At 41.1% G+C, this 18,456-nt stretch overlaps 1 protein-coding gene across 5 annotated transcripts in view; it reads left to right on the top strand.

Moving 5' to 3' along the window:
* Positions 1 to 1,882: 1,882 nt before the first annotated feature.
* Positions 1,883 to 18,456, top strand: part of ccser2a (coiled-coil serine rich protein 2a) — a 30,086-nt gene continuing 13,512 nt past the window's right edge. For all 5 annotated transcript variants that reach the window (XM_089012285.1, XM_089012284.1, XM_089012288.1 and 2 more), the window contains exons 1-8: positions 1,883 to 2,351; positions 7,165 to 8,372; positions 8,984 to 9,195; positions 11,532 to 11,640; positions 15,572 to 15,674; positions 16,244 to 16,409; positions 17,685 to 17,753; positions 17,832 to 17,942. In XM_089012285.1, the coding sequence (XP_088868411.1) occupies positions 7,208 to 8,372; positions 8,984 to 9,195; positions 11,532 to 11,640; positions 15,572 to 15,674; positions 16,244 to 16,409; positions 17,685 to 17,753; positions 17,832 to 17,942 (1,935 nt within the window). In that variant the 5' untranslated portion in view covers positions 1,883 to 2,351; positions 7,165 to 7,207. The remainder of the gene's footprint in view (positions 2,352 to 7,164; positions 8,373 to 8,983; positions 9,196 to 11,531; positions 11,641 to 15,571; positions 15,675 to 16,243; positions 16,410 to 17,684; positions 17,754 to 17,831; positions 17,943 to 18,456) is intronic.

The raw sequence follows: 18,456 nt of genomic DNA, 5'->3' as shown, positions 1-18,456 counted from the left end.
CCCACAGAAAAACTTCTCCTATGACTGTAAAGTGACCTTGAGAGTTTTGAAAGGTGCTTATAAATGAAATGTATTATTACTGGTAGATAATGCTTGAACCTTAATCTGGATCCGAAGGATATCAAATTTCCATAGAGTCGCTTATAGCGGAAAAAGGAAAAAAAAAGATGGATGTCATGTGGAGATGACAGCTTGGTGGGAGGCGCCGTCTGAATTCACCATGACGTTATTAACCTTATTCCGTCCCCGTGATAATGAGGACATATGGCATGGCGCAGATTTGCTAATATGTAATCCAGCATGGAGCATGCGCGCTAAATCCAAAGAAGATTCGTCAAGGCCTGACGGATATGTGGCCAGACTCTGATCAGCTGTCAAGGAGCGAGCGAGCGCATCACACATCTAATACCGTATGAAAGTGCGTTTAAATATCTTTCAAATGATCTATAGATTATTGTTCTATGACATTAATGGAATTTTAAATTTTCGAAATGTGAGGGGCTTTTCTGCCTGTTAATGACACAGTTAAAACAATGGAAATCTGTGACCGAACACCGAACATCTGAACACGGTCACTATTTTACTTATTTAAGTTATTAATTGGAATGATTTAAGCCATCATTTAGTTGAATTTAATGAAATCATCCGTATTCTTCAGTATTTGATGTCTAAAGCGAAATATAAGCGACTAGATTAGTAAATAGCAACAATCAGATATTCGTCAGAAATCCAAAATGGCCGTCACTGAATACTAGGAAAGAAAATTGCGAGCTCTAGAAATATATATGCTCATATTTCTTTTTGCTTGAAACTTGACGGTTATTGAGAAAGATATATATTCTACCACTTCTATGAGTTATGAAAATACAACTTACTCACCTTTATAAACTGTAGTGTTAACAAAAAGAGCGTAAATGTCATCATAAGATGCATATATTGGAAAATCCCACCTAAAACAATTATGTACTTTACAAAAATGCAATGATATACGACTGCGAGTACAGAGTGCGCTCGCTTCACTATAGACAGAAACAATTGCGGTGGAATATAGTGAACTGTCGCGTACCTATTATATATGTTTCATTTTGCTCATGAGCACGACATGAAAATATGACGAAACAGCGAGCTTCTTTCATGACATCATTCAATAGGACTGAAAACAGGATCTTAAGTTACTGTTTTGAATTATTTAGTGCTTATTGACCAAATCCGAGCTGTATCCGGCATTCCCTCGTGAACAAGTTGTAAAGGGGACGAAAACACGCCATTTACAGTAAATCTGCCACTCATGTCGGTTGAGATTTTAAATTATATTTTATTGTTTCTACTTTCTTTTTGTATCCTTCCTTAGCCGTTACGTGTTGACGTATTTATACATGGATTCGTCAATGTATCTGTTCTATCTAAATGCTCCCCCCTGGTGGTCGAAGTAAACAATGACACCGTCGTAATTGTTTTTGTTCGGGTACCCTCTAGTGGTTATATTTGATAACTGCCGTTTCTCAACTTCACCTGTAATCGTTTCAAAGTGATGCCATTACGTTTATGATTTACAGTAAATTCTGTTCGTGTGAAATAAATTATGATTCTTAATTTTTAAATCGTTAGAAATTGTACCAAGAAAAAAAAGAATATCTTCGGCTTTCAAATTACATTTCCGCCAGTCCCAGTGACGTCACGTCATTGGTAAAACTGGGACGGTCTCGCGAAAACGAAATGGCAAAAATGTCGATTATTAAATATTAACCATGTACCTCTACTTCCTGTCATCATCAATGAAAAAAAACTTTAATAAACATTTTGACAGTTTTCCTCGATGGAAAAAAATGTTTCCGATGACACACGCTCCGCCCTGCCGGAGCTGAGGGAGGACGTCGGGAGAGAGAGTCCTCTGGAGGGGTCGCTATTGCTGGTGGTCGCCGTCGGCTGTTGACACGGGACATTTTATTTCGAGCTTTCCGCCCTTTTTAAAAAATTATTCGTGTATTTATTTTTACTCGATTATGGCTTCTCTCTTCGTTTGGAAGCCCAACATGGCGCGCAATCTCCGGCTATTGAAGGAAGAAGTAACGGACGCCGCTGTACAACATTGTTGACTGGAATCATCCGTCTGGATCTCGGCTGCTACTTCCCAATATCTATTTTAATAATAATTATTATTTTTGTTCCTACAACGCCCTTCTCTTTGCCCTTGGCGTTCTCATCGCTTCTACTTATCTGGGCGTGGAATAATGTCGATAATGGTTTTCTTAAACTTGGGTGACAAGTTGCCATGGGCTAACCAAGCAAGCTAGCATCTCCGAATCCCAAGCGAGAAGTCTTTATTGGCATAGTTTCTGCTTTTAATTCAGGTAGGTACAACAATGTTTCTTGTTTACGCTTCAAATGTATTTTATATATTTTTACCCTTACCCCTAAATACCGCAAAGCCCGCTTTTGTGTCTTTTAAATGAGTATTAGTACGGCGTGATTCGCTGACGTCACTCAATAGAAATGTATGGAATTTGCCACATTGCCGTGACCACTTTTTGACATGAGTTTGTTCAATAAACTAGCAGCACATTACGTATTCTCATATAATACAGCCAATAGAAGAATCATACAAGAAATACGGAATTAACCAACACCTCACGTTGCTATTTATGAGGTCACCAAAATATTAGAAACCTCGTTTTATTGCAGATATTTTTTGCAGCCCTTTTATGAGATTTAAATGCACTGTAGTTTACGTTCCCTTTAAAGGACAACCAATACTATTTTTTTGTTTCCTAACTGACATCAGAAAAACGTTTTATAGCATTTAAAATAGCCAAAACACGCAGGCTGATATTTTTAGTGAAATGCGCACCAATAAAAAGGAGTTAGTGTCCCAAAACTACTTCAAAATGACCTCAGAAATGTCGAGTTTCAGAAGGTCCCGCCCCCTTGTTCGTGACGTCATACCAGGACGTCTTGCCTTGCTCCAGAATCAAAACAATGGCTTCAGATTGGGAGAAGATGCTTTCTTGTGACTCATCCAGTTATGAATATGATTCTAATAGTTCTGAAGAGGAAAGCATAAATGTTTGCAATCGATTCAAGAAGTCCTTCCGTATCATTTTGAGGCGTCTGGACTGCAATGTAGTACCCAGAAAATGCACAAGATGGCGCCTAAGCTCTGTTGGAAATGGGCTGATTTGTCTGCTGGGAATTTGTGTCAACTAGTATCAAATAGTAGTCTTGGTGCAACACACAACGATTCACCATTGCATTATTTATGTTTTCCTTCTAATTTCGCCATCAACACGAAGTTTTCAGATGAAAAAAAAGTACCCAAAATGCATTGTGCGTCGCTATCTCGGTCAGGGGCGTTCCCTCCGTGACGTCACACCTCGAAAACAAGACTTCCTGAATATTCAGTCTTAAAAAGTAAAATAAAGCTATATGCCGCGTAATCTTTGTAAAATACCCTCAGTAGAAGTCATTTGAAGTCATTTTACAAATTATGGACACAACTTGTCCCGAAGTGTCGGTTGTCCTTTAAATTTTAGCATAGACTAGCCAACTGGGGCCTAAAATGTAATAAAAATCAGGCAGCAAGTAGGCAGCACGTGGTATGATTAAAGAGTAACCAAAGATGATTCACATTCCACGTTGTTGCCCTCACACTGTAAATTTAGACCTGTCACTCAAGGGTTCAAATATAACTCATGTTTTTATTTGTATTCTTTTTTTAAATTTATGTCACCTTTTTATATGTCTATAGCATAGCATGTATGCGTATTTAAGTATGCTCCCCTGCGGTTCAGACGGTGGAATGAGCCTTGACATCAACATGTCAGTAGATAGAAATGCGGCATGTGTACACCAAACCCACGTGTGTGTGTGTTCTACACACACACACACACACACACACACACATACGTCAGCTCGTCTTCTGCAGTGTCACTTTGGCTGGAAATGTTTTTACAATCGGATACTCCCCCCGACCCCTAACCGCTAACCCCCCTCCGACTGGCTAACAGCTGAAAATCTCCAGGGTGCTCAACAACCCCCAGCCAGCTCGCCTTTACTTTACTTGCTGATATGTGTCCATTTTATGTACATTTTTACTTTATTAAAACACCATTTTTAGTATGTTTGCCTTGCCTTGAGCGGTGGTCCCCAGTCACTTCCTCCCTTTGTGTGGAAAGAAGCCCAAAGGTCACAAAACAGGTGTGCATAAGGGTGACGGATAATGTGGATAAGCACCGTATTTTCTGGAATATAAAGTGCACCTTCAATAAATGACATATTTTAAAACATTTTCCATACATAGGGCGCACCGCATTATAAACCTTCAATGAATGGTTTCGACCCAATCTTCCAGTCTGTCTTTTGAACTTAATCTTTCAAATCTAACCAGGCCTGCTTTGCTTAATCCGAGAAACAAGATTCTGATGAAGGCCTCTTAACAGAATGCATCATATGAACCTCCATCGCCCCAAGCCCCTAATGGGAGGATTACAGAGAAAAGCTTTCGTTAGGGCCGCATTCACTGAAAAAAAAAACCTCTTTGGAGGCTCAAAAGACGACTGCTCGGTAGGTTGTAAGCAACTACACTGATACCTTGGCTCACGAACTTAATTGGTTCCCAGAAAGTGTGTGTAAGTGTGTCTTCCAAACATGAATTTCCCATAGGAAACCATTAGAATGAGAATAATCCGTTCCCAGGTCCCCATAAAACATCATTTTCAACTAAATAAACCTTAGGACTACACACAATGTACCTTATTTTATGTATAATAAATGTGCTATGGTATTGTAATTAAAGAAATAAACTCTACTGTATAATAAAGTTGTTTTATTGACCTTTGTGAAGGTCGTTGATGGCTTGATGGAATGGATGGCTTTTTGCATCAAGTGTCTCAAGGAGCTCTGGGTTGTACATCTTGGAAGTTGTGATATTGCAACAGATGCAGGCAGACACACTAGAAACTTTATGAATAGCTGGTTCCCTTGCTTGTATGTTCTCTTCAAATTGGCTTATGCGGGTTATTTGTGGAGCCTGATTGCTGGGATATTTTAACCTTGCAGTCTAGACTCTGCCTTTGAACTATAAAGTTGAAACAAGTCCAAATTTTGCTGTGTTTTCTATCCATGTTCTCACATTTTCCCGTTTTTTTTTTTCTTTTTTTTTGTTTTAAGCTCTGTTATCTCCCTTTTGTGTTTGTGTGTGTTTCTGTTTCTGTAACCATGCGCGTATCCTCTCCCTCCTCTACCACGGATCTTGACCAATCACGTGTGGCTTTAACCAAAGACTGGGGGCGGGCAATAAAGGGAAACAAAAGCCAGCTGCCATTTCAGGAGCTCCTAGAACCGTCTCGTTCATGAACGACACATTACTCATTGTGGCGCTCCGTGTGTTTCCCGAAAAATAGTTTGTATGTCAAGATTATATTCTCCCGAATTTAACGTTCGTAAGGCGAAAAGTTCATTCGCTAAAGCGTTCGTAAGCCGAGGAATCACTGCACATCTCTGCGGGGTTCAATTCAGACAAAAATCTCCCGAAAAGGTCCTCATAAGTGAGTTAAACCAGGTCACCTTGGTACGAACTCTCCAATGCACCGACGATCGTATTGACGAGGTCATTTGCGATAATAAACTGCGATTACAGCGAGTCGGAAATGTGCCTGCGTTGTTGTGTAAGGACCCAAAGCTTTGTAGGTAGCTTTGACTTCTTTTCTACCCCCCCCCCCATCCTCTACCTCTCTCCATGCGGTCTGCCATTGAAGCTAAACTTAGCCTCGCTGATCACGTCTTATTCATTCCTTCCCCCGGTAAGAGCGCAGATGTTAAAACTCCCCGAAATAGATCAAGATTGCGGAAAGGGACGCTTTTCTGGCGGATTTTACAAAGTTACCAGAACCCTTCCTCAAAACCCCCCATCATCTTGTAATAATGAAACATGGCGGCTGCTGGCAGGGACTGACGCTAGCTTTACGACGGCTTAACTTCTCCAATCTTGACCCGGCGGTCTGACAATTAAACATGGCTTCCCAAATACGCATTAATCTCATCGACGGGGCTCAAGTCAAGGTCAAATAGCCGCCGACTGTCCTCAGAAGGTTCGCGGGTAACTCGAGTTTATCCCAAAGGAGTTTTTGACCTTGGACCTGTCTTTCTCAGTGACAAGTTCACACCACCGGTTTATTTTGAGGCAGTACGGGGGGTGGGGGGGGTGTGGTCTGCACAAGTGGTCATGGTTCATACCGAACGTCAACAGGAAGTGGTTGTACCAAGTGAGCAGATAGCGAAAGCAAGATAGCTTCCTGTCGGGTCGCGATGACTTTTTTTTTTTTGTTCTCTGGTGAAGTCGTGACGCCACAGGAAAGATTTATTAGAATAATAATAATAATAACATAAATAAATAATAATAATGATAATAAAATATTTTATGTAAAATTAGATAAGATAAGAATAATTAGACACATCAGCTCAAAAATGAATCATAGCAATAATAATACTAATAATAATACTACTAATAATAATAATAATAATAATAATTCCTTTCATCACTTTGCTGCTGTGAAATGTAAATTTCTCCACTGCAAGACTAATAAAGGCAAATCCAATCTAATAATAATAATAATAATAAAAAAAGCATCTTCTCCGAATCTGAAGCCATTGTGTCATATTTTTCGCATGACCGAATGAATCATCGAATCTTATCACCAGCTCATCGGATCAATTGTGTCATCCCGGGTGGGGGGGGGGGGGGGGGGCGTGTCCAGGGGTTGCACAGATGCGGGTGGGGGGTGGCAAAGAGTCTTTAGCGACCGCCCTGCTTCGACATGCTGACCTGATTTCCCCGTGTGTGTTTATTGATGCGGATTAGGGCGGTCGGGACACCTCAATGCTAGCGGCGGCATACGACTGAACTGAATGTGGGACAGCGCGGCATCCATGTTTGGCCTCGTTGTCTCGCCCGGATGCGCTCAAAGCATTCAATATGGAATCCAGTTCCCGAATCTGCAGTTCTACTAGCGGTTAACCATGTAGCACATTTTGAACGGATTGTAAATTCATCTCTCGATAGCCAGCATATATATTTGCATTCTCTGTGATGGAAAATAAATGCTCTCATGATCATGTTTGTTATGCTTGCTGATTGTCAAGATTTTTTCTTTCTGCTCTCCCCCACAGCGGCGCATGAGTCCACGCTCATCCATGCCTCCGTTAGCGCCCAATGGAAGATAAAATATCCAGCGGCTCCGCCATGGTTTCAAGACTCCCCAAATTTGGCGGCCGCTCGACAAGCGGCGGCGCCGTCCCCTCGGCCAACGGTTTGTCTTCGACTCCCCCAAATGGCGCCGTTCCAACTTCTGCCTTTTCGTTAAAATGGAGAAAAGATGACAGGACGCCGAGCGCCAATCCCAACCCTGGCGAAGGGACCAGGGAGAAGACAAGACAACTCCCCCCCTTGGCGAAAGAAAGAAGAAGCGCCTCGCCGGGGACGCCGATAATGCGGAGGTCGGCGCCGTTGACGGCGGTCCTGAAACAATCCCTCAAAATGGCCCCCAAAGACGCCATCAAGTTGGGTCAAAGTTCTCTCAAAAGCGACACCGAGTCCCGCCTTGCGCGTCCCAAAAGCGGCTCCCGAGACCGCCTTTCGCAGTCCAGCGAAAGTCTCAAAGCTCTCGAACTGGACAAGATGGTGCGCTCAAACAGTTTCACGCACTTTAAGCAGATTCCGTCTCCTAACGGTCAGCCCATGATACGTTCCTTCTCCTTCAACCGGGCGGTGGAACTAGCCAAACCTTTGACGAACACTCAGCTTCGACCGCCACGGAGCGCTTTTCTCAAACCCCCTCGACGTTTCGGACTCGTCAACCAAAGGGGGTCCGAATCTGCTGACGGTGACGCCGGAGGTATTTCCCACAGCCGAACGCCTGCTGCTGCTGCTTCATCGCTAGCGACGCCGGCTAGTATTCCGAAAAAGCCGCTGCTCTCCGCTTGCGGTTTCAACAAATTATTGGGGAATAATCGCGGATCTTTGAGCTTCAAACAGGCAAAACCACCAAGAAACATACTTCCATCTTGGGTAAAAGGCGGCGTCAAACCTTCACCCGGCGGAAAGGATCCAGAACCAGATCCAGAACCAGACCGTGGCGACGATCAACGGGTTACGGGTATCGGAGAAAAAGACAAAAGCGGCACTCTGGTGGCAAATTCAGATCAGGCGGAAGACATGTCCTTGTCTTCCGCTTCGTCTTTCGACCAAGGAAACGCCAGCGAAGACTTTTTCGATGATTTGGACAGCGTCGCCGATGTTTTCAGCGACGGGGATCCACACGACAGCAAGAAGAAGATGAATGGCCTTCTCAATGAGACCGATAACTGGCAGCCGGGAGGTTATTTCATCAAATTAATCCGATCAAATCATCCTCACGTTGTTGTTGACTAAGTTTTTTGAAACATTTTGTTTCGCTAATGATAGAGAATAAGTAGTTATCATATTTCAAAGTTTCACGCTGTTATATGCTTAGTCAACATGTGTGACTCGAATACACAATTGAAGCGAGAGACAACCTGGGGTCAATCTGAGGTCAGCAGACACAGCAAGTTAAACTGTCAGCTTCATGTAAGCGATCTGGCCTTGCACAGAATTTAGGACTTGCGAAACTCCTTTAGAAACTCCAAAGTTATTTACGACTTGAACATCCTGCACTGGGAAAGCTCATTAGCCAGGTTACAAATTTATCAGCTCATGGAAAAGACAATGTTTTATTGCTTACAGCTGTTGGGGCCCAGAAGGTTCCAGGGGCGTGGTATTCTAATCAAGAAAACTATGTTTTACTAATGTATCACTTTAATTTGCATGCACTCTCAATAAATAGCTTGGCAGAAGGCTGCAGAATTCAGACGTCTGTCATGAATGACTGCGTTTCCTGCCGGCAGTAAAGACAATCTTGCTGCTTTCCGAGTCTTCGTCCACAATGTCTGACTGTCACATCTCTGACAGGTAACGATGAAGTAAGCCCGATGCAGGACTCCCAGGGAGCGCTTGTGAAGTCGCCGGAGACGAGCGATGCCTGCCAGGCTTCATCTTTGGAGCTGTCGCCCTCCAACAGCTCCGGGGGAACCTACATGTGGGACGAAGAAGGTCTGGAACCGCTTTCGGGGACCGGCTCGTATCTAGGCGACCCGTATGACGCCCCCGAGCTCAATAGCATGGTGAGTCCCGTCGTCCGATAACTTACGAACTACACAAGGGGGCAGCATTTGCATTTTTTCCATGTTAGCTACCGCTTTTTTTTCTAGTTTCAGCTGTTGGTTAAGCGCTATATAAACCAATATTCAGGTAACAACCGACTTACGACCGAGTTCCATTCCGACCAAACGGTCGTAAGTCGAAATGGTCGTAAATCGAAATCCATTCAAAATGTTGAATAGAGACTCGGAGGCTAAATGACTCGCAAAGTCCCCCCTCTGGTGCCATCACACAGTCGATTGCTGTGCGATAGTGAGATGCTGGCTGGCTGGCCAAAATTGTCAAACACGTTGCCGGCCTGCTAGCGCGTTGCGTTGCCGGGCGTAGAATTAAAATTTTAAAAATAGGGTATGGAGGTCGTGGTCGTAAGTCAGATGGTACCTGTATATGTATTGCATTGTATTTTGGACATCCGCCCTCATTTCAAGCTCATATAACTCCAGACCCATATAACTTAGGAATTAACTATTGCTGATGAAAGAAGAGAATCTAAGGTTTCTTACGCTGCATGGAATGTATATGAAATCCTAAAACTCAATATTCTGTGTGTCCCGGAATTCGAGTGACAATGACAAAAACCCTGGCACTGGAGTGGACACATTTTTGTCATCTGGCAGTGAATGAGTTAATTTCAAAAATCTCTTAAAATTACCTTTGCGAGGTGTATTTTTTTTTCAATTTCGCCACAATTTTCTTTTTTTTTGGCACAATGAATAGAAATGGAAAATTTCAGCAGGCGCTGAAAGAAAAAAAGCAGTGTACAGTACTACATGAGATGTTGCCGAGATGGTATATGCACTGTATTACTACTATATTGAGTGTTGTCACACAGTAGATTGCTGTGCGAGTGTGTGACATGCTGCCTGGCCCAAATTGTAGTACGCGTTGCCGGCTGCTTGCGCGTAAATAAATACATAAATGAATAAATGAATGAACGAATGAACTAATGAATAAATAAGGAATAAATAATACATAAAGAATACATACAAAATATATAAAAATACACAAATACATAAAAAATACATAAATAATACATTAAAAATACATAAAAATACATACATAATACATAACTAATACCTAACTAATACCTAACTAATACATAAATAATACATAAATAATACATACATAATAAATAATAAATACACAAAAACATAAATAAAGCCGCCACCCATTCGCCTCCTTCCTCATTCAGGCAAAGAGGTTCTTTATCCCGGGGAAGGAATGCCATCCCATCCGCCGCTTTAATAGCATTTCCAGCTTCAACGTACCAAGGCACCCCATCTCGGGAACACTTTAAAGAGCTTTTCGGGAAACCAGATTAGAAATTGTACAATAAGATATAAGTCCTGTACAATAAGATATGTCTTTTAAGTGCTCGGGGCATGTGATATTTTGATGGATTGTGCAAAAATCTAGCGATTTAAATGCGAATTAGTAGTGATTAAAAAATAAAAATAATAATAATATATACTGCAGTAACATGATCTGTCCGCTTGATGGCGACGTGCCCCTATAACGCATAAGTGTCTGCCTGCACTTTAAATCGCTTTATTTATTTATATTTATATTTATTTTTCCAATGTATTTTATTAAACTATTCATTTAACCATATATGTAACAATTAATTAATATATTTAATTATTTGGTTGGTTTGTTGGCTAGTTATGTCACTAGTTGGTTGGTTAGTTAGCTGACTAACTAGCTAGTTAATTCGTTAGCCGGTTAGATAGTTAGCCACATCTACGGTTAGTTAACTACTCCGTTAGTTAGTTAGTTAGTTAGTTAGTTAGTTAGTTAGCGTGTGTTTGCTGTATTTGTCTCTCTCTAGATTCAAATGTCGGTGAAACATTAACAATCGCAATAATAATAATAATAATAATAATAAACGTGATAATGATCATGATAATGATCATGATAATAATGATACTAATACTAATACATTTAATTTCTAAGCGCCTTTAAAAACTCTCAAGGTCACTTTACAGTCAAAGGATCGTTTTTTTATGCGGGTGAGCAGTGACAGCCACATGTAACTCAAATAGACAGTTAGCTAACTAGCTAGATAGCCATATAGCTAATAAATAGCCAGCTACATAGCTAGCTAGCCAGATATAATTAATTACTCAACATTGTAGACAAATAACTCATTCGCTGCCAGACAATGTGCAAAAATGTGTCTGGAGATGCCATGCGAAAGCTCCTCAACTCACTCCAACATAGTTCCTTGGCACTAAAACATCGCCACGGCAACAGCTAAACAAGTTTTATTGATTTGTTCTTTCTGTTTTGTGATTGCCAGGATATCCTGAACAATCTGCACAGCCCAGGCGTGGAAGACATGGATGATGACGATGATGATGATGATCTCATGCTGGATGTGGACCTCCCAGAGGATGATGGCTTACGTGGTGAGCTCACATATGCTTCGTTGTCTTGGAACAAAACAACATCCAGTAAAGTCAGTAGCAAACTACAGTGGGACCTTGGCTTACACACTTAATTGGTTCCCAGACAGAGTGTGTAAGGTGAAAAGTGTGTATCCCCAAAATTTATTTCCCATAGGAAACCATTAAAATGAGAATAATCCGTTCCCAGGTCTTCATAAAATATAATTATATATAAACTAAATAAGCCTTAAAACTACAAACTATATACCTTATTCTATGTGTAATAAATGTGCTATTGTATTGTAATTCATACTGTATAAGAAAGTCATTTTATTGATCTTTGTGATGGTCGTTGATGGCTTGATGGAATGGAGTGGTAACTTTAATCACACTCGATGAGGAACGTCGCCTTCTTCTTTTACCATCTTGAGGAATGATCCCTTGAAGGTCCTTTCTCTGCCATAATTTTACCTAGTTCCTCATCAATTGTGTTCTCTTCAGCTGGGTTAATAGCTTTTTTGCATCAAGTGTACCGAAGGCTTGTGCGAGTTATTTGTGGAGCCTGATTGATGGGAATTTTAACCTTGCGGTCTACACTCTGCCTTTGAACTATCAAAGTTGAAACAAGTCAAAATTTCAATGGTTCAGACTTCTCTTCCTATGTTATGAAAGTCAGGTTAGGCATCTTTTTCCAAAAAATGCCGATCTCATCTGCATTACATACTTGCTGAGGAACGTAGCCTTCTTCTTTCACCATTTCGAGGAATGATCCCTTGTATCAATAAACGGCAAACTTCCAGGTTGCCGCATGACGATATCAGAGTGAATTAGCCGTGCTTTCTCGGATATAATTTCTAGATTCACGCTGTCGCCGGCTAGCTGCTTTTCGTTAATCCAAATTAACAGTAGTTTTTTAACTTCTTCTATTGCCCGAGACCTTTGCTTTGACAGCACGGAAACCCCTTCAGCAACACGAGCACCTTAAACAGCTTCTTTGTTGCAAAGGATGGTAGCAGTGGTGGACTTAGCATATTGCTACTGGGCCGTGAAGTCAGAAAAACGCACACCTCGTTCGTGTTTCTCAATGATCTCCTTCTTCTCCTCGACTGTAATTTTGTTTTGTGTTTTCTTCGGCTGAACACGAGCCTATGGTGAGGTCTTTTTCGGTCCCATAACAGCAAAAGTATCTGTGATAAATCCTTCAAAATTAATTACTCCACCAGCCGTGGTGGGGCAGCGCTCCGTGTGCATCCCGAAAAGTAGTGTGTATGCCAAGGTTTAATTTTCATACATTTAACGTTCGTAAACCGAAAGGTTCGTAAGGCAAGATGTTCGTAAACCGAGGTCCCACTGTAGTTGGAGGGCGGGAGGAAGTGGGTATGGGGCGAAAAAGTTTACTCTATTTCAAGCAATATGCTTCCGCGGCTTATGGTGGGCGGATCAACACCCCCCCCCCCCCCCTCGCTCGGCGGTGTAACATCTGTTGGATTGGTCTCGCCGTCTATTGTGATGGGAACACGCTTGCCGGAGAGTTATTTTTAGATTTATTTATGGCGCTGGAAATGACAGCTCAGCGACAAACCTGCGTCGAAAAAAAAAGGATGTCGCCAGCTGTGTCGGAGCAAACGGATGAAACGCGTTGGATGTTGAAATATGGCGGCAGACCGTTTGATTGCCTTGCAAGTAGAAGTAAAATGATTAGTAGAGCGCCTCGTTGTTGTCCCACTTCACGGTCCCAGTCGCCGTCGTAGCCTTTTCATTTTCGCTCTGTCATCAAATTCTTGGCCTCTTTATCCTTAATTGCATGCGCTCGACGCAATCGGGTCATGGCGATTTTGCCGCTTTTTATGGGATGGCGTGTCACATATATGAGGGAAAATGGAAAGAAGGCGGGCGAGGGTGACGCTGACCTCACCCGGCGGGAATTCGAATGACTTCTGCAACGATTATTCACTCCTGTCAGCGCCGAAGCAAACTCAGGTTGGCCCGCTGCCCGCCTGCCTTGTTTATTGCCCGAGCTTGTTTTACATTTATTACTCGTGGAATATGATTTTTTTTTGGGAACTATCGACTTGTAAATGATGAACAATCTGGTCAACAAAAAGTTCTTTAAAAGTCATGTATTGCGCATCGGGGAATTTATTGAAGGAGAAAATTTCTAATTTTGGGCAAAAAAAGCATTGATTGATTGATTCATGTATTTATTCATGCACTAAATGATTTACTTAATTTATTTATTTATTTAGTTGTTTATTTATTCTTATTTTTTTTGTTTGTTTTTATCTTATTTATTTATTTATTTATTATTTTATTTACTCATTTATTTGTGGATACATTTGTTTATGTATGTATTTATTTATTTGTCTTGTTATGTATTTATTTATTCACTTGTGCATTCATCCATTAATTTATTTATTTATGCATTCATTTATTTGTGTATTTATTAATTAGTTAATTTATATGTCTAATTTTGTCTAATCATTTATTTATTCATGTATTTATTTATCTATTTATTTATTTGTTCATTCACTTGGGAGTTCAGCCATTAATTTCTTTAATTTATTCATTTATTTGTGGATACATTTATTTATGTATTTATTTATCTATTTATTCATTTGTCTAATATCTTTTTTTGTGTAATCATTTATTTATTTATTTATTCACTTCTGCATTCACCCATTTATTTATTCAATGGGTATTAATTAATTGATTAATTAATTTGTCTGTGCCGACCCGTAAAGTCACATCAAAACTAATAATAATAACAACAATAATAATAATAATAATAATAATAATAATAATAATAATACATTTCAATTATAAGCACCTTTCAAAACTCTCAAGGACACTTAACAGTCACAGGATATTTTTTTCAGCAGGTGAGCAGCGGCAGCCACCCGCGCCAGCGTTCACTCAACCCGGAAGGAATAATGCATATTTTTCGCTCGATTTATCCTTAAGACCATACAGAGCATTACTTATATTTCTCTATGTTTAGCCTTCATTTTTGCTTTGCTGTTTTTTTGCTTATTTTGTTGTTGTTGTTGTTGTCCCCGCCCCCAAAAAGTGCTCCAAGAACGCCCCACCGGTCCAAAATTCAGGAGACGGCTTGACCTTGACCTCACGTGCCTGTTCCCGATTGCAAACAGTCCAAAGCGGGCAAATGGAATATGACCGACGTTGCCGTTTCCCCCCTCGGTGCTCCCTTTTTTGGGAAGTGTCCATATTTATAGCCCCCCTGCCCGCTTGCCTATCGTTGCCAAGGACAAGAAAAGCGTCAGAGGGAAAGTGAGATCACCGGGGCGGGCGGCAGGCCTTAAAAAACTAAGGGCCGGCGGGAAGGCGCTTTTGTTTTGCCTACAGAGTCTCCGCAGGCCCTTTGCTCTGTCCGTCAACCCATGAGACACACTGTCACTGCCACATAACAGGAAGAAGGCGAAAAGGAAAGCTAATCCGAAGCGGATAACCGGCCTGCTTGGAGCCTTTTTTTCAACTTTGCTGCTGGGGCTAGCGGAGCGGGGCTAGTGTGTGTGCTAGGTTGCGTGTGCGTGTGTGTGTGTGTGTGTGTGTGTGGTTATTTCTCACTGTCTCCTTCCTTCCTCGCCTCCCAGCAAAGGGAGGTCAGCCTCAATTATTTGTCAGTTTTTCCCTTGGCCGCAGCTCATTTCTTTTCTGCTGTTATTCTTCCAATAGTGTCCAACCTCTCACTGTCCTTTTTTTTTACCTGCTCCGAAATGAAATTGCTCTTCATATTTTAAAGGCTTTGAAATGTGTACAGGCGTATTCATGGATAGAAAATATGATGGCTTGTTTTTGCTCGCTTGTGTCAGCCTACCTGGGAAAAAGAAAAAACGTTAGCATTGTGATTTGCATGGCGCATCTCATCTCGCACAACAAACTCAACCCATTTGCAAAAAGCTTTTGAAGCCATATTGTTGAATTTTTGTCCTAGATGTCGACAGGATGTCCAACGGTGTAAACGGGACCCGTCGACAGGGACAGCGCCGCCGGCATCATCGCTGGAATGGAGCCGACAACCTCCCCAACGACGGCGGGTTCGTGATCCATTTGCTTCCATTCGCTAAAGTTTTTGCCGTTTGACATGATGGTTGGAGACGGCCAACGATTAGAATAAATTAATAAACTCACTCAATGAATCGATAAATAAATAGAAAGATACCTAGATAGATAGGTAGCTAGCTAACTAGCTAGCTACCTATCGAGCGAGCTAGTTAGCCAGATAGATAGGTAGGTAGGTAGATAGACAGATAAGTAGGTAGATAGTTATCTAGGTAGGTAGATAGATACTGTAGATAGGTAGGTAGATACTTATCTTGATAGCTTGGTAGATAGTTATCTAGGAGGTAGGTAGATAGATTGATACTGTAGATAGGTAGGTAAATAGTTATCTACATAGATAAAAATAAAGTGGCTGAATAAACACATATACACACCCACACGCACACACATACAGTAATCTCCTGTTTATCATGGTTAATGGGAATATGCGAATATATCTATCTATATATGTATTCTATCAAATGGTGATTATTTTAAAACCTGTAACAGCACAAGATCTGGCATTTGTGCTTACCATGATGTTTTTTTTTTTTTTTTAACCAAGGGCACCCTTCTTCCATCACTACGACAGCCTGAAGTCTTCAAGGATGTCCGCCCCCCAAGAAACGAGGCGACAGATCCACGCGCCCGATGAGCTGTCGCTGGAGCACATGAGCCGAGACTGCTACTTGCTCAAGAATCAGCTGCTCAGGCTGAAAAACTTACTGCAGGTTCGATCTTTGGGATTAGTTAGAAATCCACCCCATCGGCACGATGCGTGGAGTCACGATTAAGTTGAATGTATGTTCATTGCTCTTAAAAATTAATCAATACATCAAAATAAGTAAAATAGAATACCAACCGCTGAAATACCTTTTTGAAAAAGAAAAATATATATATATATAAAGTTATACCTTGGCTTACGAACTTAATTGGTTCCCAGACAGAGTGTGCAAGGCGAAAAGTGTGTATCCCAAAAATTAATTTAACATAGGAAACCATTAAAAGGAGAATAATCCGTTCCCAGGTTCGCATAAAACTTAATTTTCTAATTTTCTAAGCCTTAAAACTACACAAACTATACCTTAATGTATAATAAATGTGCTATGGTATTATAATTAAAGAAATTAACTGTACTGTATAATAAAATCGTTTTATTGACCTTTGTGATGGTTGTTGATGGCTTGATGGAATGGTGTGGCCGGTTTCATCAGCATTAAAGCACTTGATGTGGAACGTAGCCTTCTTCTTTCACCATCTTGAGGAATGATCCCTTGGAGGTGCGTTCTCTGCCATCATTTTACCCAGTTCCTCATCAATTGTGTTCTATTTAGCTGGGTTGATAGCCTTTTTGCATCCAGTGTACAGATGGCTTGAGCGGGTTTTTTGTGGAGCCTGATTGATGGGAATTTTAACCTTGCAGTCTACACTCTGCCTTTGAACTATCAAAGTTGAAATGAGTCTAAATTTATCTGTTTTCTATCCATTTTCTCACTCTCTCTCTGTCGTCTGCCTGTCTTTTTAATGTTTAAACCACCCCCACTCACTGCTGCGTTCCTGACCAATCACGTGGCTTTATCCGAAGACTGGGGGCGGGGAATAGTGGACCAAAAAAAATGTCATGCCACTTTCTTGTTAGAATGGGCTCGTTCGCGAACAACACATCATTCATTGTGGCGCTCCGTGTGTATCCCGAAAAATAGTTTGTATGGCAAGGTAAAATGTTCATAATCATTATAATATCACTGTATATATAAAGGCAGACACTGATTTTATTTTATTTTCGTTTTCCGGCTAGCTAGTTGACATATCTGCTCCCCTTATGAAATCAATGCGCCGAGTATACTCTGAGATTGCACCACACGTCCATGTCACCGATACCTAGCAGCCCAAGGCCAGCAGGTGTGGAAGCAGCTCTCACAACAATGCTTCCTAAAGCATCCCCTGCGGCAACCATCACGGATGGCGCTCACCGTGTACTTTGCACGTTTCGATCTATTTTTCAGCTCGAGGATCCCGATTCGCCAGCAGATGTTGTGAACGAGATTGGAGGCAAGAACAATTCTGTATCCCAGGTTAGAAAAACATCATTTTTATCTGATTTCGGCTGGTGTAGAAGCGCTATATCATCGCACGCGTGTGTTTTTGTGCAGTTTGAGAAGTTGCTGAAGGAGGTTCACATGCTGCGAGAAGAAATTCGGAGTCGAGATAAGACCGTTGTTCAACTCACTTTGCAGTGTCAGCAGCTGCAGCGGGAACAAGTGGTAAGAAAAAATTGAAGAATCGGAAAAAAAGGGGCTCTTTGTGACTGCAACATTCTTTGCCAAATATTAATTCCCAGGAAATGCTCATTTAGATTAATTTTTATATATTTATACGCAGCCAAATATCATGTTTTGGTTGCATGAAAAAAAATGTTAATATGTCAATTTAATCCCTTCTTAGTCTTGTCACTGAAATGCCATCGTGATTGACGTCATGTGTAAAAACTGCTGTGACGAATACAAGCGCCATTTGTTAACCTAACGTGACTTTTTTTCCCCCATGTTTATATATATATTTTTTTTTTTTCGTCCACTCGAGTGCCAGGGTTTTTGTCATTTTTCACTCAAATTGCAGGACCCACATCATATTGAGTTTTAGGACGAGATAACTATTCAAGACTCTCTTCTTTCATCAGAAAAAAAGAGTTAATTCCTAAGTTATATGGGTCTGGAGTTATCTGAGGTTGAAATGGGGGCAGCTATACAAAATACAATATATATATATATATATATA

Source organism: Hippocampus bargibanti, linkage group LG13, assembly GCF_051943395.1.
Source record: "Hippocampus bargibanti isolate YZ-2025 linkage group LG13, ASM5194339v1, whole genome shotgun sequence".
Lineage (NCBI taxonomy): Eukaryota > Metazoa > Chordata > Actinopteri > Syngnathiformes > Syngnathidae > Hippocampus > Hippocampus bargibanti.
The sequence above is the reverse complement of the archived record's forward strand: the minus strand, read 5'-3'. Positions and strand labels throughout refer to the sequence as shown.